The sequence below is a fragment of the Pseudochaenichthys georgianus genome, chromosome 16 (genome assembly GCF_902827115.2).
Source record: "Pseudochaenichthys georgianus chromosome 16, fPseGeo1.2, whole genome shotgun sequence".
In the NCBI taxonomy this organism is placed as follows: Eukaryota; Metazoa; Chordata; class Actinopteri; order Perciformes; family Channichthyidae; genus Pseudochaenichthys; species Pseudochaenichthys georgianus.
This window is the reverse complement of record NC_047518.2, coordinates 7,171,209-7,199,085: the sequence shown is the minus strand read 5'-3', so window position 1 is coordinate 7,199,085 and position 27,877 is coordinate 7,171,209. Positions and strand designations below refer to the sequence as shown.

Below are 27,877 nucleotides of genomic sequence, written 5' to 3'. Positions count from 1 at the left end.
TATGTGTGGTGTCAGGTATGAGAGCATGACAGTGCGTCTAATTTTGATGTGGCCCAAGAGCCAATCAAAATAATACCTGCGATGCAGTGAACCAATCACCTTTGAGGGGGGGGGAACTATCGTTGATTAAACACCTAACCATCATGCAACGTACTAGCAAGACGTTGATCGCAACTGCGCAGGTCTCGCTTGTCTCAAACAAGCCTATAGAGTCCAGTAGAGTGCGGATATAACGGAGCCTTTAATAACATTAACATTCCCACTTTCGCTTTTTCTCCAAGTGCAAACATACCAAAAAAGTGTATTTTATAGTAATCAGCATTACACAACAGCTGTCTTTACGTTCCCATGGACGTTTATTTTGAAGTCCTTGTCCTTGAATCCTCTTAGCAGATTAACCTGTTGAAAAGCCTCAACCCGGAGGTGCGCTGTTTTAAACTGTAAACACAGCTATATTCAACATCAACGCTGTGAGATGTTTTCATAATGCTAGGTGAAAACCAGAGAGATTCAGATGAGGATTCTGAAGATGATGAAAGTGAGAGAGGATCAAGGAAAAGACCGAATGTTTCGTCTTTCACCACTTTACTCAATAGTTTAATTTCAGGTGGGTTTCTGGCACTTTAGTCAAGTCAGTTTGAATAAAAAAGTATAGAAGTAATACATACTGTTAATTATGACCCAATGTATGCATTAGTGAGCAATAATGCACAATATAGGCAAGGCAAGGCAAGTTTATTTATAGAGCACTTTTCAACGCAAGGCAATTCAAAGTGCTTTAGATAATATAGACCTACTGCTGCCTGAAAACGGGCACAACTGCTATGCAGCCATTATTAATTACACCTGTGCTGCTTTGGAATGTCAGAATATTTATTTACGTGACATAACATTGCTAACGTAACTCAAATAACTTTGTAGTTGGGTATGGATGTCTTTGTAAATGCTGACTTTATACTTCCTGTATCTGTTAAATACGAATAGTAGTATTCAGAGCCATAATATAATTGTATATATTCTATCTATATGGCGCTGGTAGTATTATAGAAGGATGAGAGAGAAAAAAACAGGGAAACCGATTTCAGGCGCAACTGGATGACGCCATTTGTTGCCGTCGTCGTCAAATTGTGCGACATTTTCTTGTAGTTTACATGGCGGCGGAACCAAGAAACAGAAGTTAGCTCGCATTTAATCATTATTTTTCGAGCTACTTGTTATTGTGGCTTGTTAATTATTGCTATAAACACGGAATATTTTAGCTTTAATTGCGATTTAATGCGAGAATGTATGCTTTGCTGTCATTAGCCTAGCTTAGCCTTTAGATAAGCAGAACTGCTCAACATAGTTTCAACAGAGATGTGTCACAAACAGGGAGGAACGTGTACCAATAATATCTTGAAGCCAGTGTAACTAGGTTACAAAACGCTCGTTAATGTGCTAAATAAACTCCTATTATTTAGGTTTTCGTCCTAACTGGGGCTGCCTCCGAAGCGGTAACAACATGTTGAACATCCCGACCCAGGCGTTCCCTGCGCCGGGTTCCCAGCAGCGGGTCGCTCCGTCCGGCCAGTCCGGAAGGAACAAGGTGAGGAACACTGAAGCACTTCTCTCTATAGAAAATGTACTACACCTCCCCTAAACCTGACAGTTTAATATTGTTAGAGAGACATAGGTAGGCCTACATAATATTAGTAAAATGAATGTCTAATGGAACCCTTAAATGGTTTCTGTATCATGGGGGATACAGTAATTTGAGAGTCCTAATGTGTAGTGTTGCTCCGGATGGCATGGCCAACGGTGTGTGAATGTGTATGAATGTTAGTTCCTAGAGTAAGCTACACTGCTCTGTATGAATGAGTGAACGACATGTAGTATGTAAAGCGCTTTGAGGGGTCTTAAAGACTGGATAAAATGCTATATAAGTACAGTCCATTTACCATTTACCATTTTCTTCACAGCCCAAAGCCCTCATTTCAGCATATTATATACAAAAACAATCTATCATGTGCCAATGTGTAAATAACAGCAATATCTATTGGTATGTTCTGTTCTTTATATTGTCTTGCAAACGGACTCAACATGACGTTGCTGTGATTTAAACTTGGTCCTTCACACATGTCCTTCACACATGTCCAGAAGAGAATACATATCCAGGTGTTCCTCTGTGACATGACTCTTGCCCTGTTAGGTGGCCTTGAAGCCTGGCCATAGTCTTATGGACTGGATCCGCTTTTCTAAGAGTGGAAAGGATCTGACCGGGCTCAGAGGGCGCCTGATTGACGTTACCAAGGAAGAGCTGCAGAAACACAACACAAGAGACGACTGCTGGACCTGCATACGAGGTGAGCCGGCATAGTAGTCTGACTGGACAGGGTATGTTTCATACGTGATGGATGAATAAAGGAAGCTGCATGTTAGCTGTAGTATTTAGCAGGTTACATTACATTTCAGCTGAGGCATTTATCCAGAGCGACATACAACAGGTTTGATGGTTATGATCAGTGCCAGTTCAAACCCCATGCCTTTTAAACTTCACGTCCTCTAACATGACCACACACACATTTCATTTATGTTATGTTTGTATAATGTATGTACAAAACAATGCATCATTTCTAATAAAAAATATGATAAGATTGTAAGTGCATGGTCCAAAGAGAACAAGTGTGTCATACTTAATTGGAAGATTGGATTTTTTATTGCCTTTGTTTTATTTTTCATCAGAACCTTTTTCTTGTGTGCAAAGACACATTAAGGCTGCTAAGGGTGTTTTAAAACGTTCAGTTTGAGTTTAGCTTTTAATGGAAAAAATGGTGTCCTCGCTGCATAGTCTTTAATGTGTCTTGGCTGAAATCTTAAAGGTGGAATTGATCTGTTGGGCAGTTGTAATAGGTTAATGATTTATCTGTAGACTTTACAGATAGTTTCATCATGCTTTGCCACATCGGAGCACAGCGCAACAAAGACACACATCATAGCGCTATAGCTATATATTCTGCTTTTTAAGTAAGCGCAGTTCTGATTCTAATCTGCAGAGAGAATAATTTCCCTGCCAGCACAGAGATAAGGACCACAGGCTACATCCGGTTTAGCCCACTCAGCATAGATTTTGCTTTAATCCCTTATAAGAACAGTTGAGATATTGAAGCCTCCATAACTACGGCGTGCTGTCTTCAGTTATGGCGTATCGTTGCTCGCTAGTTGCAGTGATGAGAGCTGACTCATCCTTGCTAACTCTAACCCTCACAGATCCAACAAATGATTGCCGTCAGTCTGGTAAATACCAGCTAACAGAAAGAAGTATACATTAAGCTACTTTTCTCTCTGTATGTGTTCAGGTATGGTGTATAATGTAACCCCCTACATGGACTACCACCCTGGTGGAGAAGAGGAGCTGATGAAGGCGGCTGGGATGGATGGCACCGACCTGTTTGACCAGGTATGGAAGGGTATCGTGAAAGAACGTGACCATCATTTCTAGGTATTAAAGTAAAATTACTTTTTCAACCTGATAAGTAAGTAAATATTTTTTAAGGAGAATTTAACTATTTGGTATGTTTGAAATATTGTGTAAGTTAGTAGAGGTGTAGTGATATAATTTCACCGTGATAGTTCTGGATTTTAAATAAATAAATAATAAAAAGAATGTTCTGGTGTTTGTGCATAGGTCCATCGCTGGGTAAACTATGAGTCCATGTTAAAAGAATGCCTGGTTGGCAGGATGGCCACTATTACTACCAAAGGTATACACACACACACACACACACACACACACACACACACACACACACACACACACACACACCCTACACACATATCTCTGCATCAGTGTGCTCACATGTCGTCTGTTGTTGTTCTGCAACCTTACCTCTGTGTTAACCAGATGTAACACACAGTAGAGAGCACCAAGCACTATCCCTGAGTTCAGGGCCACATTCCCACTAATGTCTTCACTATAGGTTTTCTTTCATTAGTCAAGTGTCTTATGCTGCGTTCACACCGGACGCGATGCGAATATTCGCTTCGCTCTATTCGCTTCGCTCTATTCGCTTCGCTCTATTCGCTTCGCTCTATTCGCTTCGCTCTAAACGCACGAGTTTCACCGCGGCTGCCAGCTGTGTTTACTCGCATCATTCAAACAAGACGCGCTCGGGAGCTACAACTACAACAAAATGAACATATTTTACCGTGATTAAATTGTAATACACGTTTCTAAATGCTGCCGAAGTAACAACATACTGATACCGGTTAGTAAAAACCATGAATTAATGCTTTGACAAGTCTGCAGACAGACGGCAGGCGAAAAACCTTTTAAAATGCGTGTTTTCTGAATGGAGATTGGGTCGACCAGGCTAAGCTAACGTTGTATATGTTCACTCCACACTCACAACAACGGCCTACAGACATAAATAAACCAGCGACTGTATTCGCCATGACACAGACAGCCTGTGGTTTGTGTTTAACTTTTGTCCAGTTTCTGAACAGATATGAGGAGCTGTGATCTCTGTGTGCTAACTGCTAACAGCTAACGTAATGTTTTCTGGTTGAACGTCAGTGACTGCAGGCTGAGATCCTCACCGCTGATTGGCTTCCGCGAGAACGCGTCACGTGAATTTGACGCTCGAGATGAAAAAATGTAACTCTCGCGTTTGACGCGTCACCGTTCAATCGCGTGTTTCGCGCCGCGTCCACCACTTCATGCTCGCCGTCGGAGCGAATTCGCGTCTGTCCGCGTCTCTGTATTGACTTTACATGTAATCGCGCTGCCCCCAAACATCGCATCGCATCCGGTGTGAACGCAGCATTAGGCCCCATTTACATTAGGACGAAACGGGTACAAAAAAGTCTTCCGTTCACACGCATTCGGCTCAATTAACGTGTCCGTTCACACGAGACCGCTCGACCCGCTGGAAACGCTGTAGTACGTAAGTGTATGTGTAAGTGGCGCTGCTGCCGCCACAAAATACACCAAAAGCAGCGAAGAAGACCCCGGAGCATGGTTGCCATGGTTGCCCTTCTGTTTATTCTCCGCGGTGGATGGCGTGTTCTCCTGCTGTACATATAGGCCCAATCTCAAATCACCCCCTCGACCCTACCCCTCCGTGACGGAGTGAACTCCGGTTGTAGCCACACTCGCAGCTGAATGAAGTTCCCTCCATTAAGGGTTATGGTACGTCCACACAGCCGCCAAAATCTTGGAGGTGGGCGTATCTGAAGCCTGGGGATTTTTTGTGAGCAACGCAACCAACAACCAATCGCATGAATCTCCCGCCTCCGACATACAAAGCTATAGCAATGTTAAAACGAAGTAAACTGGATATCAAATCCCCAAACAGGCGAAAACCTACCAGTTTCACCCACTGTCTCTGCCACCTACCTCCATGCCTGGTTACTCCGGTTTGTATCCCGGTAAGTTAATAGGGACTGGTCATAAAGAACCGGGTGATTTGCTAGCGCAATAACTCATTTCTCCTCCATTTTTAGGAATATAGAAAATGAACTGCGGTATGTCACTCCCAGCTTGCACGCGGTTTGATTGGCTAGCACGCCTTGTACTGTCAGATTTGCATAAACGGGATTTGATTGGCTGACGCTTCCACCTCAGCTTCAAAAGTTGAACATTGCTCAACTTTTTAATCCTGAAAATCCTGGAAATCTTCGCTTTGCTTCCCACAATGCAGTTCGGCGAAAAGTGAGGCAACGTGACGTCACCCCATTGAAATGAATGGGCAGAAGCGTTGGAAGATTTTTTAACGCTTCTGTGTGGACGGAAATACAGCGGCTAGCTTTGGGACGGCCTCCCCTCTCTCCGGCAGAAACAGGACATGCCGTAACTGTATGTAACAACGGTTTCAAATCAGCATCTCTTTGACAACAAATTTAAATTAATAACTCAAATAAAACTCCAAACATCTTTAATTGTGTTGTGTAACTTTTTTGTAAAGCTCTTTTAGTTTTAAACCTGATGTTTATAAGCTTCTTAGTTTTTGCAAAAGTCTGTAAATATACACAACTTTATAATAAAATGCACACATTTACCTTTTTCTAGACTAAACACAGGTTTGATCCTCAGTTAAAAACATATGAGGTCATCATGAGGTTGTTAACATCGCAGTTTATCAGTGGATGTTTGCTGGAACTACTTGTAAACAGCGTGTTTCCCAGAGGTGGGAGTAAGTGCTACATGTGCAAGTCATGAGAATGTCTCAAGTCTTGACCTACAAGTATCAAGCAAGTCCCAAGTCACTGTGGTGAGAGTCAAGCAAGTCAAGTCAAGTCATTGCTCAGGTCAAGCAAGTCAAGTCAAGTCATTGCTCAGGTCAAGCAAGTCAAGTCATACGACATTCTGATGAATAAGCCCAGTTTCCGCATTGAAATCAATTAAAAATCAGTGGTTATGAAAATGGATTCGACCCACTATGACCTTCATTACATACACAGTTAATCATTTGAAATCTAATTTAGACCAATGACAATCATATTAGATTAATATTAACGCTAGAACTGCAGACCATATAGCGAGGACTCAAAAAGTCTGGTCAAAAAGGCAGAATTCCAGGTAAGAAAATCATATATTTGCCATTACACATATTTAATTTAAATGTTAACACTAGAACCGCCAACAGCCTCAGCACCTACATAGATATCATTTTCAAATCATTTAATTTGTTCCTCTTCATAATTTCCTTATAAACTAAGTAGGACGATTTTAAACTCACTTAATTGATTTAATTTAGAAATTGCTTCAGTTTATCATCATAACAGATCAAAAAGTTCAGATTCATTTTACAATAAATCAAAGAATAATGCGCTTCTACAAACATTATTCAAAAGTTTACAGTAACTTCTGATAATAACACGGAGGAAATAAACGAGGCATCTATTTTCCTCTCTCTCTCTCTCTCAATTCAATTCAAAGGAACTTTATTGGCATGAAAGTTAAATTAAACAATGTTGCGTGCGTGCGTGCGTGAGTCTCATTCACTGTCCCTCAGGTTGTGGCATGTGTATACATATTGGGCAGCAAGATGTGCCTTGTCTCCTTCTCCTAGGAGTACTCTCAGTCTTGAGAGGTCATCAACCTCCTTGAAACCTGGGATCACAGAGTTCAACTTGTTACAGTAAACGCTCCTTGCTTCGTTGAATGTTTGGCACTTCAGGAGGAAGTGCATCTCTGTCTCAGTCTCACCTGTCGTACAGTGACCACATGATCTGTTCTCTTTTGGTTGCCAGGATCTTTTGAGTCTTCCTGTCACTGAGCCTGTGCTTGGTTAGGATCTGTCTCTGCTTTCTGTCTCTGACAGTAGAGAGATATTCTGCCAGCTCGTACTCTCTGTTTAGAGCCAGGTAACATTCTAATCTGCTTTGGCTTCTAGTCTCTTCTTCCCAATGTTGTAAATAGTTGTCTTTGCATTGTGTTATAATGTGTGTGACTGTGGTTGGTGTTTGGAGAGCAGTGTTGCTGAGAGACGGGTCAGAGTGGCTCTGAGAGGGGGCAGCTAGCCTCAGCACCAGCTGACATAGGGGACTCTTCTCTGGGGTCAGCTCTTGGCTTTGGAGTGGAGGGTGTCTCGGAGGCTGGTTAAAGAATGTTAGTGCTCTCTTCTGAGTGTTAATGATCAGGAGTATCTGCCTAATGCTGCTCTGCATGCATTTGTTGGTGTTTTCTCTGAACACGTCAGATGTATCTGCAGAATTCTGCATGTAAAGACTCTGCTGGATGTTTGTCCCAGCGGGTATAGCCCTGGTGACTGAGTGGACCCCACACTTCACTACCGTACAGCGCAATGGGCTGGATCACACTATCAAAGATTTTGAGCCAGATTTTAACTGGAATTTGGACATTATAAAATGTTCTCTTAATTGCCTTTAGAGCTCTTCTTGCTTTTTCGTTGAGTGCATTCACTGCCATGTTGAAACTTCCTGATGCTGTTATGGTTAAACCGAGGTAGGTATAACTCTCTCTCTCTCTCTCTCTCTCTCTCTCTCTCTCTCTCTCTCTCTCTCTCTCTCTCTCTCCTGACAGCCCGTCAGGGTTAGTACAAATGTATCCCTTGGTGGTTCTAGTGTTCATTTACCGTTGTGTCTTCACTTTGCTTAATCGATTTGAAACCAAGTCTAACGTAGCTTAAATGTAACGTTAGCTTTCTAGCTAACACAACATATTCACGTACCTTTCTCTGTGGGGTTTGTTGTTGTGACGAATGAAGTTGGATGTTGTGGTGGTCGTGATCCTTATGCTGCAGACCCTGCATACCGCTGTTCTCTTCTTATTAGCGTCATCGACAACATAATCCTTGAATCCAAACTTGACTATTTGTGGAGTAACGCTAGCCGCTGCCATGTTAACTGAGACTCCTGCCGTCTAGTGGGTTGCCAGGTTTGCGCACACGGCGCTATAATCACCCAATCACGTTTCGAAAAAACTAAATGTAATATCTCAATACAAAAACAAACGCAAATATTTAAAAAGTCAAGTCCTTTCAAGTCATCTGTCTCAAGCTTAAGTCAAGTCTCAAGTCATGAATAGCAAGTCAAAGTCAAGTCAAGTCTTTTATCAATGTTAGTCTAGCAAGTCTCAAGTCCAAAAATATGCGACTCGAGTCCGACTCGAGTCAAGTCATGTGACTCGAGTCTCCACCTCTGGTGTTTCCCGATAGACACACACAGCGTGACTCCGGTCAGGTAGAGACCGGTCTCAAGTCAGCACCGATGCAGACTCGCTGTTTGAGGGCTTGATAGCCCACTCCCCCTCGACACCTCTCCACACTCGTTGGTTTGGAACAGCACTTAATATGGCGGACCCTCCGCGCGAACGGAGGGGGAGTGTGTAGGGGGCGGTTTGGGATTGGGCCCCAGTGTATAACACCCACCTCTCCGCCTCTTCCAAGGGACGAGGGAACCGTGCGGTAGAGTTTCCGTTAAAAAAAAATGTTGGCGGTCAACATGTCAGTTAAACTTTAAATCTTCCGGACAAAATTAGAAAAGTGCCGGTCAAAGGTCTTCTTTGTTATTTATTGAGCTTTAAAACTAATTGATAACGACTCTATATATAAGAACGGAGCCTGTCTTTTCCTCCCCCTCTCCTGACAGCCCAGCAGCTGACCTCTGAGCAGGAGAGGTGCGGAGAGGGAGGCGAGGCTATTTCATCGTTATCAGAAAATGATCGTATAGAGGCGATTACACGGAGCTGTTTGCCCCCCCAGAGCGTTTCGTTTGCGGGGTCCGTTTCCGCGTTTCCGTGTCGGCCTCGTGTGAACGAACGGGCTATACGCGAGAGAAAAGTAGCGGATACAACCCCTTTTGTCCTCGTGTAAACGGCACCTTAGAGTTGCATTGATGGTTAAACTAGAGTCCCCCAGCCTGTCCTCAGGGAAGGACTGAGAGTCTTCTATGAAGGGTTGTGAAGACTCTCAGCAGGAGTGTAACATCACTGTTCATCTTTATCAACAAGGTCGTTGTTTGATGAACATTTTTGAAAGATTGTTTTAAATAATTTTTCATTTTAAAATAGTAATGCATGCCTTTTATCTTATAGTGTTTTATTTTTTGTTTAAGTTTCCCCTCTGCCTTGCTGCTGCTTAGTAAATCATGTGAATAAGAATTTGACTGACTAACGTTTTTCTTCACAGCTGCCATGCCTCCTCCATCAGCGACGGGCCTTGCCCCCCCTCAGCTGCTGGCTCCTCCGCCAGACAAAGACTCTCGGCCTCGGTATGAAAAAAACATAGTACATATACAAAAAATATCAATGCACATATGTCGAAGTTAAAAGCATTTCAAAATGCTCAATGACGTTGTTATGTTCTGCTGTGTGTTTGTGAAGGTACGACTGGTTCCAGACTGATGTGGCCGTTCATCTGGTGGTTTATGCTAAAAGAAAGGTAAGCATTCGTCGACCATACGCACATCCCTGATGCATTTTGTATATTGGAATACTCCTAAGATTACAATACAATAGACATGCCAAACTACCTCAACTAAAATATACACACAATAGCACACCATCATTTTGTTTTGTTTTATGTATATATGTCACACTGTGGGACTGCGGGAAACGGTATCTCGAGATTTCCGGATGTATAACACATGTAGTAATTTTGACAATAAAGCTGACTTTGACTTTGACTAGTAGGCTTTCTAAATATGTATGATGATTGGTAAATGTATATGTTATGCAGCCAGTAGTAGAGGTGAAACACTGCCTCCTATTTATTTGGAGCAGGTGGCTCAGACCTATACATTGTCACTTTCAATTAAAATCTTTGAGATTATAAATGGCATTACTAGCCTGTTACTATTATATTTTAATACAGATTTGTAGTATGAAATCATATTTGAACACAGAGTTGCATTTCAATAACAGTTTGAAGGATGCATTTATATTTGTACAAACATTTGAATGATGAGATTACTAACTGGCCCCAGAGGGACTTGTATCAATGGTTGACATAACTGCACATTTCTGTCAGATCCCCAGCTCAGGCTGTACCATTGTTGACCTCAAGGGGGGTGTTCTGCGACTGGAAGTGCTGCTGGGGAAAATGTCCTACATGATACATTTAAGTGAGTAGAGATAAGACTTTCTACATTTGAATGTGCTTGAACAAAGAGACACTTATAGTTTACTCCCTCTTTTGAAACTTCTGCTTTTGAGAGTCCTACACATTATCAATATATTTGGCCTGCTTATTTGTTTGTGCCAGGATGACCTACTGTATATAGGCTGGGCATCCAATACAATTGGATTAATACATTACAGTTACATTCCTAAAGCTATAGAGTGGTGCAGGAATGAGTCCTAAAACCTGGAAGTGAGTTAGCATTGCTCTCTCAGAGCCAATGGGATTTCTCCATAGAATTTTGGAAAATAGCTGGCAATAAGGTCTGTGGGTGACACAGATTGAAGAGACGGATCACGTTTTGTTCTACGACATTAAATACATCAGCAGTGACCCCACTGGTGATCTTTGAAGAGTTGACGTGTCTGAAAAACGATGGTTGTTAACAAGTGGCTGAATAGGACTACAGAAGTTGTCGAGGACGCTGTACCACGTCATTACGCCGACTTGGTGGAATACTTGATTCTGATTGGTCAATTTGTACATTTCAGAGGTTGTTAATACTCGCTTAAACTCTGCGGCTAAGCATCAAGGGACTTTGTGCAGTCAAGTCCTGTCAATTAAACTTCAGCTGTGGACAACAGACCATAGGAAGTTAACGGGAACAGCAGCAGAAGAAGACAGACAGGAAGTTAACACTAACGGGAACAGCAGCAGAAGAAGACAGACAGGAAGTTAACACTAACGGGAACAGCAGCAGAAGAAGACAGTGTTGCGAGGTGGGGGTGTTTTTACAACCCAACTCCTCACCGCGTGTTGTTTTGGCGAGTCCTGCTTGAAATCATAACAGGGAAGGAATTAGAAGACACCAGGATACCAGTTAAACAATAATCCGTTTTAATTAAACAAAGTAGTAATAATGCAATACGATATAATATAATACATTACTTATACAATTCAAATAATCATATAAGCAATGTGTGGAGTACTCCCGCCCTTATTCACGCACTGCGGACATCCTATTCGTCTTGTCAGAGCATGAAGAGAGGGCCAACCACCAGAAAAACATTTCCCTAATACAAAAGAAGGGGTGGCGTTTCATTGGGGAGATACCAAAACGCTATCTCACAGGGAAATCAGCGTCTGGCAGCTTTGAAAGCCACAGGTGTTGGGAAGGCACCCCATTAAAACTCAAGGAAAATGCCCCTCCCCATTTGTAAAGCCTATCGATGGTTTAACCCAGAAAACATTATCAGGGATAATCTTTACACTCCAAACAGAAATCACCCTTAATTCTGCATCTTCCTTCTTCACAAATAGCTTAAAACACTCTTTTGATAAACAGGTAAACAGTCAAAGAAAAAACTATTGTGCTCATCTATTTCTAACAGAAAAGGGAACTTTGTTTCAGAAATCTATAAAAAACCTCTCTATATTGGAGAGGAAAAATGTACCTTTTGTTCCTTCAACTATTAACACACAGGAATGTATAAACTCACACATATACTCATTCAAGATACATAGATTTCCTTAAAACCTGGCCTGCCAGAGATCTCAAACAGAATTTCCTCTCCCCTGGCCCACTCACCCTGTGCTGCATACCTCGACCTCCCCCACTGCAATAAAACTTATTTTTTACAGCCCTTTGTCTCTCGCCATTTTAGTCCTCACATTTATGAAAGGATCAAAACAGAGAAATCACTATAAAACACAAACACAGGTATTGCTTGAACAGTATTCACTTAACTGCTACTATTTGATAATTACCAGGGAAACTCAACAGACCTCTTTTAGTGTCTGGAAATTGCAACAAGACTTTCTGCCCTTTTACATGTATCACAGTTCTTTGGTACAATATCTCACATCAATTTCCACAACAGACAGGAAGTTAACACTAACAGGAACAGCAGCAGAAGAAGACAGACAGGAAGTTAACACTAACGGGAACAGCATCAGAAGAAGATAGACAGGAAGTTAACACTAACGGGAACAGCAGCAGAAGAAGACAGACAGGAAGTTAACACTAACGGGAACAGCAGCAGCAGAAGAAGAGAGACAGGAAGTTAACATTAACGGGAACAGCAGCAGAAGAAGACAGACAGGAAGTTAACACTAACAGGAACAGCAGCAGCAGAAGAAGAGAGACAGGAAGTTAACACTAACGGGAACAGCAGCAGAAGAAGAGAGACAGGAAGTTAACACTAATGGGAACAGCAGCAGAAGAAGAGAGACAGGAAGTTAACACTAACGGGACACAGCAGCAGAAGAAGACAGAAAGGAAGTTAACACTAACGGGAACAGCAGCAGAAGAAGACAGACGGGAAGTTAACACTAACGGGAACAACAGCAGAAGAAGACAGACGGGAAGTTAACACTAACGGGAACAGCAGAAGAAGACAGACGGGAAGTTAACACTAACGGGAACAGCAGCAGAAGAAGACAGACGCGAAGTTAACACTAACGGGAACAGCAGCAGAAGAAGACAGACGAGAAGTTAACACTAACGAGAACAGCAGAAGAAGACAGACGGGAAGTTAACACTAACGGGAACAGCAGAAGAAGACAGGCGGGAAGTTAACACTAACGGGAACAGCAGCAGAAGAAGACAGACAGACAGGAAGTTAACACTAACGGGAACAGCAGAAGAAGACAGACGGGAAGTTAACACTAACGGGAACAGCAGAAGAAGACAGGCGGGAAGTTAACACTATAGGACGCTATAGGACTATATGGGCGCTGTAGTTAGTTTATAGCATGACGTTAGCCTTTTGCTTCTGGCGATTACATTTACGAGCATCTATCAAACAGGTTTTGTTTTCCACAGACCTTGTTTTCTACAATATTCCAAAATCCTACGGAGAACTCCCATTGCTTTTTTGTCGAGGGAACCCTTGCGCAGCTTACTTCCGAGTCGGCCTACAGTACAACTATACGTCATAACTGCACCACTCTATATGCAGGCAGCAGAACAAGTACAGTATATCTATAGAAAGAAAATCAGTAAATGCAGACGGAAGATCATATTGCATAACTCCAGATAAAGTGAATAAATGTGTCGCTCATAATCAGTGTACGGCCTCAGCACCATTTGATACCAGCGGCCCTATACTAGTTCCACATCTCAAACGTGCTGCAATGATTATTGGTCTTTACATCTTCACGATTTCTAAAATGATAATATTTTATTCTGAGATATGATATTAGAGGGATTGCTTAGTCTTGAATCATAGTCCTCATTATTATTAAATAAATATTACAATTATCTAGTTAGGGTGGATCTGTACCAAAAAAATACCTTTTTGTTAAGTTTGTAGGATGTATGCCGGGATATTGCTGCAGCTCCACAATATTATATTCAAAACGGTATTTTAACAAATGTTTATCCTTTAACAAACAATGTGCTTCAAATGTTGATTAGTTGTGCAGCCCTAAGAGTGACTATAACATTACAAGGAATCCTGCAAGAAACATTATCATTGCATAACTTGTGGTTATTAACTGTCATTAATTGGTGTATTATAGTTAGGTAATCTGAATCGGCTTGGTGTCCTTTTCATGCTTTTCCAGGTCTGGCTGATGAAGTTGAGGGAAACCTTGAGGGTGAGAAACCGTCTTCATTTAATATAATCGGCAGAATCTGTTATTATAATATTCTTGTCCTGAAACTGTCCTTTCTCCTCCAACAGCCAACACTGGCTTCTCGGTGGGAAAGATCCAGGTCAGCATACGCAAACAGGCCAAAGGAAAATGGACAAGTCTCGGTCAACCACTAGAATCTCACAACACATTTCTACGCAAAAAAGACAGAGGTAAGTTCCAAGATCAGGTAATCTTTCCACTTGGATTTTCTTTTTTAAAGAACCTTGTCCTCTTATTTGTAGCGCATCATTTGAATTTGACATATGTAGATATGTGTTGACATGAATTGTGTCACACCACTTATGAGGCAAAGCCTGCGAGCTGGTTCAGACAGTCAGCTCGAGCACCAATGATACATTTACACGTGACGCGCCTCGTCCCTCTTCCAACCAGCCAATCACATTCTCCTAAACCTGCCGCTCCATTTAAGCTGTCAGATCTGCTGCCTCTGCCTTGCTATTGCTGCTGCTCGCCTGCCCCCCCACCACCTCAGCATCCGCCTGTAGGCTCGGGGGGGATAGTTATTGTATGACTGAAAGTTCGTTAGAGGTGCAGGAAATGAAAGAATTCAAATTAAACCACATTAACAATGAATACAGTTACTTTGTTATGTTGTTGCATGTTTGATTACATTTCAATTTACCAACAGAGATACCAAAAAGTACAAAATGTTGTGTGCTCATCTCAAACTGCTTCTTTCTCCACATTCTGCCACTTTTTAAAATTGTTCACCAGATAAGATTGGACATTTGCTTCCTTAATTAGGAACCCAAGACTAAGTTTACAAAATGAATAATGAGTCTACATCAATGATCTTCTTTTCACAGCTGTGTACTATCGGGACTGTGTGTTGGTGTCGAAGACGGAGGTGAACCATAACAGCCATGTGTTCAGATTGCAACTTCCTCGTGGGACTGTCATGCACGTGCCTGTGGGAAAACATGTCTACCTCAAAGCCCTCATCAAAGGTAAGGACAGCACTGCACTGTGTTCAGTGAATGTGCTCCTCTAAGCTGAAGCAAAAGTTCTTCTTCAAACATTAGAAACTTCAAAGTAAGAAAACAATGTGCACTGCTACCTTCAGTGATTCCAGCAAGTTGTTATGTGTGGTATACTGGGTCACAAGAAAAGGGGAAGTGTAATGCTGTCTAATGTTTCATTCATTTCTATCAGAAGTTCTTGTCTTGTTGTCTTCGACTTGAAATGCAGGCCAGAAGTCAATGTTAGGACTAATGTTGGATAAGATATCCATTTGATGTCCATACAAGTTCAATACTTTGGAAATTGACAACACATATTGGTGGGCTGATATTGAAATGTGGGATTTAGATTTCATTTGGTAGAAGTATATGATAAGAAGATTGATATGACATTCTAATAAGGTCCCTATGCTTAAACTGAACCCTACAGTAAATATAAAAATTAAAGAATTATTAAATGTTAAAAGTTGATCACTTTATTATTGTTGTGATTCATTTTTGAATGAAAAGAAAAACACATCGATCGCTCCGTCATTACAGCGTATTTCAAACTTTGAAATGGTTAAATATGAGTTATATTAAGATATCAATACGGTGACACCAACAAGAGTAAATGACATCTTTCAAATCATAGATAGTGAAAACTGTAGGCACAGAAGTGTTACTCTTCATCATTACAGACACATCACTTTTCTGAGGTAGGATTAAGCTGCTGTGAGGGGGAACATGAATGAGATATGTTATATGACAGGGTTTCCCACACATAGACTATACTTGGGCGGGCCGCCCAGGTATATTAACGGCCGCCCAAGTATATTTCGCGACCCATTTAGTTTATTATAATCTTTTTTAAATTTAAAGATTATTTTTTTTTCCGTCCGTGACCACGACACCATCTGTGATCAATTAACTTGTGGACAATGATCCCTCGCTCTACGCCTCCAGTACCCAGTCCCGGACTGGCCATCGGGAGGACCGGGGGGTTTCCCGATGGCCTGGCCTGTTAAGTGGCCTGCCTCACACAGGGTGTACTGGCTGTCTACATTATGTGGTCTGCCTCACACAGGGTGACTGGCTGTCTACATGATGTGGTCTGCCTCACACAGGGTGTACTGGCTGTCTACATGATGTGGTCTGCCTCACACAGGGGGACTGGCTGTCTACATGATGGCCACTGTCATACAGATCATAAATCAAAGCCCTTGATTGGCCTCTGTGTGTCATTCAAGCTCGGGATAACCTCAGCTCAGGTGAGCTAAAGGAGTGTTTAGATAGTTAACTTAGTCTAAGTTCTACAGTCTTATGTAAACACATATTTCCATTTGAGAGGATAGTGATTAGTAAAATATGCATGAATAAAAAATTAAAAGTTAACTAGGTGAAAAAAGGTAAGATACACTTTTAAAACTTGTTGAGAGCTAAGACTAGTCTTTGCTGCTGCCTCAAAGTGGAGAAGGGGGGAGAGGAGGGAGACGGGAGAGGCTGGTTCAGGAGCACGGACACACTCACAACTATAAATGAACCAAAAATAAATAATTAAACAAGTTTCAGTGTTTTTTTCATATTGGAAATGGGATGTTATTGGTTATGGCCATGATTTTATGATTATTGAAATGTATACAGTTCTGTTTCATATAGGTGTTCCCATAGATAGATCTAGTCTCTTTATTTTCCCCTCAAAGTGCACCAGATTGATGCATTTAACTCCAAAATAAAAAATAAATCTTACCGGGGGAGCATGCCCCCGGACCCCCCTAGAAGATATCCACCCCCACTTAAAATCACTTATGTTCCTAAATACATTTACCATGTCCATATGTTTATTTGTGGGTAGTAGATTTAAACTATAGGGCTATCACTATGGGCCCTGCCTGTACCTGTTCGCTCTGCCATCGCGTGAAGGGTCTGCTAACAAGCGACCAACAGAAAGGTTAATGTTAATGTTGTTGCACGTCACCTCAACCCCCCCCAACACCCCCCGCTATCACCAGCCCCCCAAGTATATTTCAGATCTGTGGGAAGCACTGTATGATATTAAGAAGTTCTATATAATTGTCATTGTGTTCATATCCAGACACAGAAGTGGTGAGGCCGTACACTCCAGTGGACCAGAGCCTGGCAGCAGCTTCACACAACTCCTCGCAGGAATCCGACCTCTACCTCATGATCAAAGTGTATCCTGACGGAGTGTTCACCCCACATCTCAGCAGCCTGCACATCGGTGAGTAACAACCAGAGTCCCTGTGGGTCATGTAAGGAAAGGGAGAAGGAAGAGGATTGTGTGGGAGAGAGGCTGAGGGTCAGATGTATGTAAATGAATGTGCAGGTGAAGGTGTAGCTCAGGAGCTACAGTTGGTTTGACCAATCAGAAGAATGGTGGTTTGATCCCCTGTGCTGAAGATACTGAAACCCAAAGTGCTTTCAAAGGCATGACCATTACAACATCACAAGGTTTGAACCAGTGTTTGTGTGATGAGGCAACAGTTAGCACAGTGCTGTTGTTCAGGCTTACTTGGTGGGATGCTAGCAAGAGTTAGCCTACTTATAGTGTATGTATGGTTGTTGAGAAGATATCCCGAGGAGAAATTCAGTTGTTTACTTTGTTATTATATCTAGTACAATACACACACATACACAGACCAAGTTTTTTTCAGGCAGAAGGAAGCAGTTTGGGGTTCAGTGCCTTCCTCGAGACACCTCTGCAGTGCAAAGGAGTTACTGGCACCTCTCCAGCTACCAGCCCACACAATTTAATTAGGTGGGAAACTAGCAACCCAGTATAGATTTGACTATATCTGAAAGTTTCCTCTTGGCAAGTTCTTCTTTACAATCCGGAGTAAAGTACCACAACGCTTTTGCCCGGCACATTCTCCAGGTACTGCACAGTGGTTCTAAAACAGAATTTAAATTAGATATTAATATAATGCTAATTACTCATTAACAAGATGAATGCAGGAGCAGGCTAACTGCTGGTATGAAACAATGCATTTGATTTCAAGTTGAAATTATCCCCACATTGCAATACCCTATGTTGGTTGTTTATTAATGTTTGTTGTTTTTTCCTTAGGAAAGTTCTTTAAATCTCTTGTTTTGAGTTCACATATCATACTAATTCAGTGCCAGCTCTCAGGTTTCAGGTGGATATGATATGAAACACAAAATCCTTTTAAAAACCAACCTGTCTCTCCCCAACATCCTCCTCTATGAAACCTTCCAGTCCGGTTTCAGACCAGCTCACAGCACTGAAACAGCTCTGGTCAGGGTTCTAAATGACCTGCTGATGGCGGCTGACTCTGGTTCCCCAAGCCTACTCATCTTGCTGGTCTTAAGTGCAGCATTTGACCCTGTTGACCATCGCATCATGTGTCGGCGACTCCAGGAGGTGGGAATCGCTGGCAAGGCTCTGGACTTTTTCCACTCGTACGTACCTCACAGGAAGACAGGAATATGTTCTTCTTGGAAAAAGCACCTCCGACACACACTGTGTCACCTCTGGTGTACCCCAACGGTCAGTCCTTGGGCCACTGCTCTTTTGAATTTACATGTTGCCCCTGGGACAAATACTGAGGAGCCATAACATCAGCTTCCACACATATGCCGATGACACACAGATGTATTTCCTAACTGCCCCGGACAAACATCTGGCACTTCAAAGGTCTCAAGATGCCTGGAACACATACACCACTGGATGAGCAGCAACTCCCTCCAACTGAATAGCAGCAAATCAGAGGCCATTCTGATTGGAACACCACATCAAACACAAACAACTGATATCCCTCATATCAGCATCAATGGCCACTCCATTCCCCTCTCCCCACTTGTAACAAGCCTAGGTGTGAAACTGGACTCACCCCTTTCATTCCAAGCACACATAAAGACGGTCTGCCAAGCCCCATACTACCACCTGAGAAACGTCTCCAAAATGCGACACTCCCTCACCAAACCGGATGCAGAACCACTGGTCCATGCCTTCATTACCTCCCGCATTGACTACTGCAATTCTCTGCTTGCAGGCATTCCAGCAAAAACCACTCAGAGAACCTTTTTATTTTTCATATTATTCAATATGCTCCTTTTTAGATATATTTTTATTTTATTATTTTCTCCTTATAGCTTTGTGAAGCACTTTGCGATGACGTTGTCTTTAAAGTGTGCTATATAAATCAAATGTATTATTATTATTATTATTATTAAAACCAGGAAAAGCGCTTTATAAATGTAATGTATTATTATTATTATTGAATAGACCCGGTCTAAACAGCTATTCTTCTTCTGTTGTAACTACAGTGTTGTTGCACTGAGCGTGGATGAACCCACACAACAGTGCTGTACCTGAACACATCCTGTGTCAGTACTCCACTGAAGGTACACGCTGCTGCTAATGTGTGCTACTTTTGACTATGCAGCCTGGGTAGACCTTGTAGTGTTCTTATCAATGTTACTCTTTGCCTTCTCATCGTGAACACCTGAATGCAGCTTTAGCTTAGGGGAGGACAGCTGTCGCAGAAACACTCTGAGTTAAATCTCTTCTCAGTTGCACCGCACAGATAGATCTGACCCGAGAACATGGCTGAGTTTCTATTTAAGTTGTCATAAACACACTTCCTGCTCTGCTGCCTTCAAGCTTTTTTCAAATCCTAAAGCATCTCCAGCTCTCCACTGTGCAGTCCCTCACTGCAGTGACTGATCGGAGAAGTGTTCCCGACCTCTTGTCTGTTGTTGCTCTCTAGGTGACTGTGTATCCGTCAGTGGTCCAGAGGGGACCTTCAGTCTCCGCCCCCTTCGTGATGTCACACACCTCTACCTATTAGCAGCAGGCACAGGGTTCACACCAATGGCTCGCCTCATCCAGCAGGCCCTGCAGGACACCGACACCATGAGGTGGGAACTCCTTTATTTAGTTCCCAGATTCATATTTGTAGATCTTCTTGTTGTTATTTCTTAGGCTTTGAGTATGCTTGGTTATGTTTGTTGATGTTGTGCTGTCTTTGCAAAAAGCTCATTCGAATTGCATCCCCTTTCTTTTATTAATAGTTATTTTAGTGTCATGGGTTTGAATGTTTTAAATTGAAATTGGGGAAATATGCCTGTTGTGAATGAATTAAAGTGAGATGTATAGTGTTCACTGTAACTAACGGCAACACATGAAGCACTCGGACCACCTGACTATAGCTCCATGGCCTGCCTGCCTCATCTTTCTTTGTGTTTCCTCAGAGAAACCAAGCTGCTCTGTTTTAACCGGCGTGAGGAGGACATCCTGTGGCGCTGTGAGCTGGATGAGCTGGCTGCTAACACTGACAGGTACTGACTGTTTTAGATCTGAACAAATGACCAGAAAGACACTTCTTAGAAGGAAGGTGAAGAGACGATTCACAGGAGGGGAAATTCAAATGTGTGTTCTACCTTAAAGCCCTCTCTGTTTCGAAGCTTTCTGGGATAACCTTCTTCAACAGCTGCAGCGGTCTATTATTCAAATACGTTTGGCAGCTGCAGTCTGTGCAATTTGGTTAGTGCTCTACAATGAAATAAAGCATGTGCTGCCTGGTGCACAAACACATGCTAAATGTATTTACTTGTTATGGACGTTGGCAACAGAGAAAGACTTGGTTTAGTATAACACATGCTATATGTTTCTCAACACATGTGTACTAAGGTAGAAGTGTGAGATGCCGATGATTTCCATCTTTAAACATGATTGTGCTACATCTATAGTGTGTATTGTGTGTGTGTGTGTGTGTGTACACCTTCAGAATGTGTGTCAGGTTTCAGGTGGAGTACGTGCTCTCTGATCCCTGTGACAGTTGGAGCGGCAGGACGGGTCGGGTGGAGGAGTCCATGCTGGAGGAGTTCCTCACCAGGCCGGAGGGCTCCAAATGCTACGTGTGTGTGTGTGGCCCCACTGCCTTCACAGAGATCACAATAGGGTGTGTACTATTAGGTCAGATGGAGTCAAACACATGCACAATTCATTATAACCTGATCACACAGGATGTCATTGTATTTGGACATTGCACAGGAAGTTTGTGCACACAGCTAGGCTGTGGTGCACACTGTAACGGTACGTCCACACAGCAGCTTTAAACAAATCTTCCACCGCTTCCAACGCTTCTCTGCCCATTGACTTTGAATGGGGATGACGTCACTTTGCCTCGCTTTTCGCCGAACTGCATTGTGGGGAAGCGAAGCGAAGATTTCCAGGATTTCCAGGATTCAAAAGTTGAGCAATGTTCAACTTTTGAAGCTGAGCTGGAAGCGCCAGCCAATCAAATCACGTTTATGCAAATCTGACAGTAGAAGCGCTAGCCAATCAAACCGCGTGTAAGCAGGGAGAACCAGACCGCATTTCATTTCCTCATATTCCAAACGAGAAATTACGGTAGCAAATCACCCGGTTCTTTACGACCAGAACTATTAACGGGATACAAACCGGAGGAACCAGGCATGGAGGGAGGTGGCAGAGACAGTGGGTGAAACTGGTAGGTTTTCGCCTGTTTGGGGAGTTTATATATATATATATATTGCTCTCATAAAATCCCCGGGGTTTTTTGCTTTGTATGTCGGAGGCGGGAGATTCATGTGATTGGTTGTTGGTCGCGTTGCTCTCAAAAAATCCCCAAGCTGTCAGACACGCCCAGCTCCACGATGTTCAAGATGTTTTCAAAGCTGCTGTGTGGACGTACCGTAAGTCAAACCTGATGCTGCTCCATGTCCAGTTGCTGCCAGTTGAATTCATGCATTTTATTTAACAAATCAGGTGTTCACCTAATGCATTTCAAAAACATAAAGTGCTTCTTCCTATAGTATATTGAACTTTATTTCAAATGTATTATACCATGGTAAACAGTACCTTTTCTGTATCCTGATGAATTAACCTCGTTACATGTCATCAGTTATTCCTCAAGCCTGGTTGCAACTACAAACCGTTGGTATTATTTTAACCCATGTAGATTTTATATTTCATGGGCACCTTCCCCGTGTACACTCACAGCACAACATACAAGGGTTATACATTGTTATCATTACTATAGGAATGATGGCCACAACAACTAAAAAACACCAATATTGAGTATCTATAAATAACCAGATGTGAAAACATAGAAAAAGGTCCTTGTGTTCCAATGGGCTCTGATACGACATTTCAGCATACATTAGAAAGGGCCTTTGCTTCAAGCTTGCTCTCACTTTGTTGACCTTCTTTACCACTGACCAGTAACAATCAAACCATTTCACAATTGCTTAGTGAGGTATTTATTATTCAGATGAGAAGTGTGGGCCACAATATCTTCATATCAGAACCGCACTGCAGTGATACTCAGCCCTGAGGTCACCTCTTCTCTCTCCCTTCAGCTTGTTGAAGCAGCAGGGCTTCAGTGAAGAGCAGCTGCACGCCTTCCAGGGCTGAAGCGCCTCTACGCGCCCCACCCTGTGTGTGAGGCCTTCCAGGGCTGAAGCGCCTCCACGCCCCCACCCTGTGTGTGAGAGAGCACCACAGAGCTGACTTGAATTGTCAAAACATTTCTATGCACGAGGACCTGATGACGCTGACAGCAGGAAACGCCTCCAGGCTCTGATGGGCGTCCTGAATATCACAAACTCAAGCACAGTGAGATTCTTCTGAGGGTGGACATTTCGCTCGAGTGTTCAGGAAAACTGAGTTGAAACATTGTAAAGATGTGTAGAATAAAAAGTCACATATACTGAGACAGAGGAATGAATGAAAGGGATGTGTATATGCAATATGATATGTATGTATTGTACTGTCTCAGTTCCATGTACGCAGTTGCAGTGGAGGTGAAACCACTGAAATAAAATGCATTAAGTTGTTTAAAGTTTAGTCTCCCTTCACTGAGAATGGGGCATTTTACAATATGACTTCTGATCTGGTTTCATTTTGAGTCATCAAGTTCTTTCTGAGTTGATTTGTTTTTCCTTAAAGAGTCATAAGTACACACAGGCTAAAGCCTTACTTACATTACGCCTCGTCACTTTGCTGAAGCGCTGATGTGACACTGTTACGTCACTAATCATGTACTAAATATGATAGATGTTCTGCTTCCTGTGACACGTGCACATTAGCATAAAGCTAACTCTGGTACAGCTAAGATGTGAGATTTTGCCTTCAGCAAAACATATGGTTATGTCTCCACTGCACCTCCCAAGAAACCCATGCAAGTCCCTCCTGAGGAGGGCTGAAGTCCACATCCTTTAAAGCAGGGATGGGCAAATGGTGGCCCGCGGGCCGCATGCGGCCCCCACCTCCTCTTTTTGCGGCCCTCAGATTAATTTATAAACAACGTAATTAATTTTTAAAAAATTTAAAAATATATATTATTTTTTCATTTGTTTTACTTGTAGTACTGATACTACTAGTCCACTAGACTCCTAGTTACGTCGCGAGCTGCGTACATGATTTCAAATACCGCAAAACAATCTGTGACGCGTTTGTGTGTATTGTGTTTGTTTCCCGGGGAAACCCTCACAAGAAACACGGCTGTTGTTATGCCTGCTGTGACGTTAAGTTGCCTCTTGTAATTATGCCTTTACAAGCTTACAAGTTGTATTTATCATCTGAATTTGGCGAAACAAGTTTAATATTCTTAAAAAGACTTTGTTTATTTGAAATCAGATGAAAAGAAACTGTCACGGACCCTGCCGTGTTATCTATGATTATTACTACGCTTTTCATTCATAATTTCAGCGGGAGGGAGGGGGAGTGGCGCTGAGGAACAGCAAAGTGTGGGCGTGTTGACATTCCCCTTATTGTGGAATAAGGGGAATGCAGAGACAGGCTGCAAGTGTTTTAGGTTCAAGTTAGACAACTAATGTCTGGGTTAGTGTTCATGACGTCATGTTTATGTCATCATTATGGTTAATCTCAATACACACACAATTTCCGTGCTTTCCAATAGTTTAAAATAACTTTATTCCACTGTCGAATGTGCAGCAACAAGCCAGAACGAGATCATTGGAGTATGTTTTCCAGACATTCTCATTCCAGTATTCAAACATCACCTCTGTTTCATTCTGTCCACACCTTCCAGAATCACATGCACGATGTCACACTCTTTAGATTCATCTCATCCAAGTCCATGTCGGAAGCATCTTCGCGGGAACTCTGATGTGCTGTTGGGTTATTAACATTGCCTCTAGGGCCGGTACTAATGTTGCTATGATGACAACTGTTTAGATGCTTTGTGAACACTGCAAAACTTCTGATCTGTAGTGGACATCCCTGCTGGGCACGCACAAGATCTTGTTGACGTGGGAGTACTTTATGTGCTGGACTACCATACTTGGTGCATGGTGCGACGAATCACAAATGTAGCAACGAAACATTGTTTGTTATTCTGTGACGAGCGTCCAAAGGAAGAACACCAGCTTGTGGCACTCGCAGTACTCCATGGACTGTTCATTACTTTAGCTCTGCAATCCTTCACTTTGTGAATTCCACATCCGTACAGAGTTGTCTGAAGGAACGTGTCTATGTTCCTCAAAGGGTCCTCATAACTTACACCCAAAACGAAGTGCAGTTTGAAGAGTTCCTCAAAAGCTGCCAAGGACGCTGGCAGGGGATGAGCTGTTTGTCCATCACAACGCTGTCATGTCTGTTGGCCTGCTTGTTGCTCCAGAACAAGAAGATATGGCGGCTGATGTCCCTTCTGTTTGACGAGATGTTCCTCCAGGCACCTGCATGACTTCAGGAACAAATCAAATCCACCTATTGTCTTGAGTCTATGCTGCACACTCAAGTATGCACTGTAGACTGGAACATTCCTTGTGAAACACAGCTGGTCCAGGGCCTGTGCTGTGCTGATGTTCTGCGTTTTCTTTGTAGTCGGCTGTGCTGGAAGAATATGCAAGAGCAGCTGTCCCACTCTGTAAGTCATTAAAAATACATTCACTTGTATCTTTCTATTGAAATTTAATAACTCCATGTGAGCTCGGTGCAGTTCACCCATCGCCTCGCTCCAACAAGGATTTCATTCCCGAAAAGAAAATGCTCTTCGTGTTTCTTGTGCAAACGTGGCTTAAAGGTGGGGTAGGTAAGTTTCAGAAATCGGCTCGAGATACACTTTTTGTTATATTCCATGGAATGCTCTTAACATCCCGATAGCAAAGAATATCTGAAGTGCTTTGACAAAAAATCCATAACAAAATGTCATCTGTAGAAGCCGTAATACTGTAAAAATCCGTTTTTTTAGCCGGCCCGGCTAAACAGATTGGATGGCCTACCTGCCTGTCAGCCTTCCATCGGGGCACAAACTTATCTCGTGCCCTCATTGGTCATGTGCGCGTTCGTGTGTGTTGGAGGAGGAACTCTGTAAGGAAGTGGCAGATTTACTCCGGTTGTGTATTTTCAAATTCTAGCGATCTCGAGCCGGTTTCTCAAACTTACCTACCCCACCTTTAAGGACAATTTATTATACACACATACATATTTACTCTACTAGTGAATTCAATCCTGCATTTTATTTCGTTATTAGTATGAATGCTGCGTGTCTCTGTTGTATGCTGTGATGGCACCTTGAAGGGTGTACCTCTTGTCTTTTGTCATCCCTGGATTCACCTTCCTGTTTCACCTGATACACGTATCAACACGTATCAACATCGGAGAAGGCGGAGTCGGGACTGGAATGCGTGCCCACAGATATTTCTCTCTAAATTCTTTCTGTTCTGTCAATGTGTTTCTTGTGCAGCATAACGCACTTAGCTACAACTGAATGTTGCATTTTGACCATGAATGATCACCGAGTCCTGAGGGCTTCCATCATTATCCGTCAGTCTTCTTGTCACAGGTAGTTGTAGTTGTAGTGTGCATGGATCTCAGCTCCATCAGCTGTGCTTCTTGACCTCCTTCGGTGGGAGTGTGTGAGGCGTGGATCCATGCAGCAGCAGCAGGCCACACAGAGTCAGAGAGATCCCCACCCACCAGAGAGCGGCATGCCTCTCTCCAAAGATCAGCCTCCCCAGGAAGGCCTGGACACAAACAGAAGAGACTCTCTGGGACACACGGACACAAGAGACTGCACACCTTCAGAGTCGTTTGCTGCCAAGTGCTTTTCTTTTCAAATGATCATTGCTTTTGAAAATGCATCATGGGTAATACTCACTGAGGAGATGAAGTTGGACGCGGTGGTGGTGACCGTGGCCCTGGCTGAAGAGGAGCAGTGTCTGAGAGCCTTGGAGAAGAAGGCCCACATGACAGCGTTACAGGAGAGCAGCAGGCCGGCACACAGCAGCCGCAGAGGGAGCAGCAGCTGCACACGGGAGGAGAGGACAGCTCTTCTGTTCACTTGGGTTCACTTCTGGTTCACATCTGGTTCACTTCTGGTTCCTTACCGTTTTAAGTGGCACCATACTTTGATACAAATTAAGCACCACTTGCACTATTAGCCCACAACAGTTCCAGTTAGTTATTAACTCTAAGAAGTTAGAGTAAAATGCCTTTAATTAAACACATAAAAGGCATGACTTTTTCACTTCACTGATGAGTGTTCATTGAACTGCATGCTACAGATTACACATTACAGGTTACTCTTGCTCCTCTCAGTTCAGCAACACGTAGCTATGCCAGCAGGGCACATGTAAGAGCACATAGGCTCTTCACCTAATAGCTTTAACCGTAGAGACTTGCATGATTTTTACATTAGGTGCGTGCGTGCGTGCGTGTGTACCTGGCCCGACTCATTATTTGAGAGCAACTGTTTGTGGCCAAATCTGTATGTGCTTTCGCTGATGTAGCAGACTAAATCAATAGTAGGAAAATAGAGATGCAGCATATAGTTAAAAGTAACTTTTACCATTACTGTTAAGAAAAGGTCTATTTATTTTAATCTAATATGTGTTGGACATTTTACTCTAACTTGACTTCTCTAGAGTATTTACTATATATATATATAACATATACATATAGTTAGTTATTTAACTAACTAACTAACTTCTAATAATTATATTTATTTTAATTGCACAACAACTTCTAACAACACATTTCTTATGTATTTAAATGTATATTACAAATATATAATTCATTTATTTCATTCTAAATGCAGCAACTGTCACAAAACCGAATTTTCCCGGGATAAATACATTGCGTGATTGATTGATAGATGATTGTGATGTTCCTCCTATTCAACATGTAACACCTGCAGTGAAGACTCTTACAATTCAAAGGAACTTTATTGGCACGGCCATATCAAAAGCATATATATATATATTGCCAAAGCATGTTGTACAAGATGTTACAACAACACAATAAAAGTAGAGAAGATTGAACAACTTCATTTGTTTAGACTCACTGGATTCTACACAGCACCATGTCCCAAACTAAGTGAAAATGACCCTCGAGTTATATGCATTTATTTCTTCTAACATTTCCGCAAAGTATTAAAGACCCAGAGTTGTGTTGAAGCGGTCCTACCCAGTCGCAGGCTGCAGTCTCTCCGGGTATGTGAGTCCAGCTGAGCCCGGACACGCACATCCCTCTCAGGTGCTCGGCACCGAGGGACAGCTTGGCGGACAGAGAGGCAGTGGCCGCCAAAAAGCCCGCAAATACCGCGTAAAAAGATCCTGAAATCATATCTGACTGACTGCGGCAGGAGTCCATGGCCAGCATCAGACTCTTTATAGAGGAGACAGCCCACTGACAGTCAACTTCCTGTTTCTGTGTCACGTCGTTTCACTCCGGTGGGAGGCAGCAGT

The 27,877-nt window shown here is 42.6% G+C and overlaps 2 protein-coding genes across 9 annotated transcripts; one reads left to right on the top strand and one right to left on the bottom strand.

The window, feature by feature from the left end:
- Positions 1-23,001, top strand: cyb5r4 (cytochrome b5 reductase 4). 5 transcript variants are annotated; one of them, XM_071205798.1, is made up of 16 exons: positions 1-15; positions 1,461-1,585; positions 2,189-2,342; positions 3,336-3,436; positions 3,665-3,740; positions 9,630-9,711; positions 9,824-9,881; positions 10,470-10,563; positions 14,127-14,159; positions 14,246-14,368; positions 15,026-15,166; positions 17,253-17,399; positions 19,909-20,059; positions 20,393-20,479; positions 20,929-21,102; positions 22,526-23,001. In XM_071205798.1, the coding sequence occupies exons 2-16, from the start codon at positions 1,502-1,504 to the stop codon at positions 22,578-22,580; spliced, it is 1,560 nt and encodes a 519-aa protein (XP_071061899.1). In that variant the 5' UTR covers positions 1-15; positions 1,461-1,501; the 3' UTR covers positions 22,581-23,001. The 5 variants fall into 5 exon arrangements, with proteins under 5 accessions (XP_071061899.1, XP_033959171.1, XP_033959170.1 ...); XM_034103280.2 differs by lacking the exon at positions 1-15 and adding an exon at positions 471-607 and having other exon boundaries at positions 20,941-21,102; XM_034103279.2 differs by lacking the exon at positions 1-15 and adding an exon at positions 473-607.
- Positions 22,562-27,877, bottom strand: LOC117460776 (transmembrane protein 42-like). Of its 4 annotated transcripts, XR_004553652.1 has the most exons (4): positions 27,597-27,877; positions 26,290-26,436; positions 25,717-26,155; positions 24,085-25,054 (listed from the first exon to the last, which is right to left on the bottom strand). XR_004553652.1 is itself a non-coding variant. In XM_071205799.1 (3 exons), exons 1-3 carry the CDS (start codon positions 27,789-27,791, stop codon positions 22,588-22,590), a joined length of 402 nt encoding a protein of 133 aa, XP_071061900.1. In that variant the 5' UTR covers positions 27,792-27,877; the 3' UTR covers positions 22,562-22,587. The 4 variants fall into 4 exon arrangements, 3 of the variants coding, with proteins under 3 accessions (XP_071061900.1, XP_033958217.1, XP_033958218.1); XM_071205799.1 differs by lacking the exons at positions 24,085-25,054; positions 25,717-26,155 and adding an exon at positions 22,562-22,647; XM_034102326.2 differs by having other exon boundaries at positions 24,085-26,155.

Bases quoted from the DNA above. Each gene is read 5' to 3' on its own strand.
- LOC117460776 (XM_034102326.2), bottom strand. From the start codon at position 27,791: ATGCTGGCCATGGACTCCTGCCGCAGTCAGTCAGATATGATTTCAGGA. The intron at 26,437-27,596 runs GTAGGACCGCTT...TCCCGTGTGCAG, and splicing joins AGACTGCAGCCTGCGACTGG to CTGCTGCTCCCTCTGCGGCT. The intron at 26,156-26,289 runs GTGAGTATTACC...GTTTGTGTCCAG, and splicing joins CGTCCAACTTCATCTCCTCA to GCCTTCCTGGGGAGGCTGAT.
- cyb5r4 (XM_034103279.2), top strand. From the start codon at position 487: ATGCTAGGTGAAAACCAGAGAGATTCAGATGAGGATTCTGAAGATGAT. The intron at 1,586-2,188 runs GTGAGGAACACT...TTGCCCTGTTAG, and splicing joins GCCAGTCCGGAAGGAACAAG to GTGGCCTTGAAGCCTGGCCA. The intron at 20,480-20,928 runs GTACTGACTGTT...GTACACCTTCAG, and splicing joins CTGGCTGCTAACACTGACAG to AATGTGTGTCAGGTTTCAGG.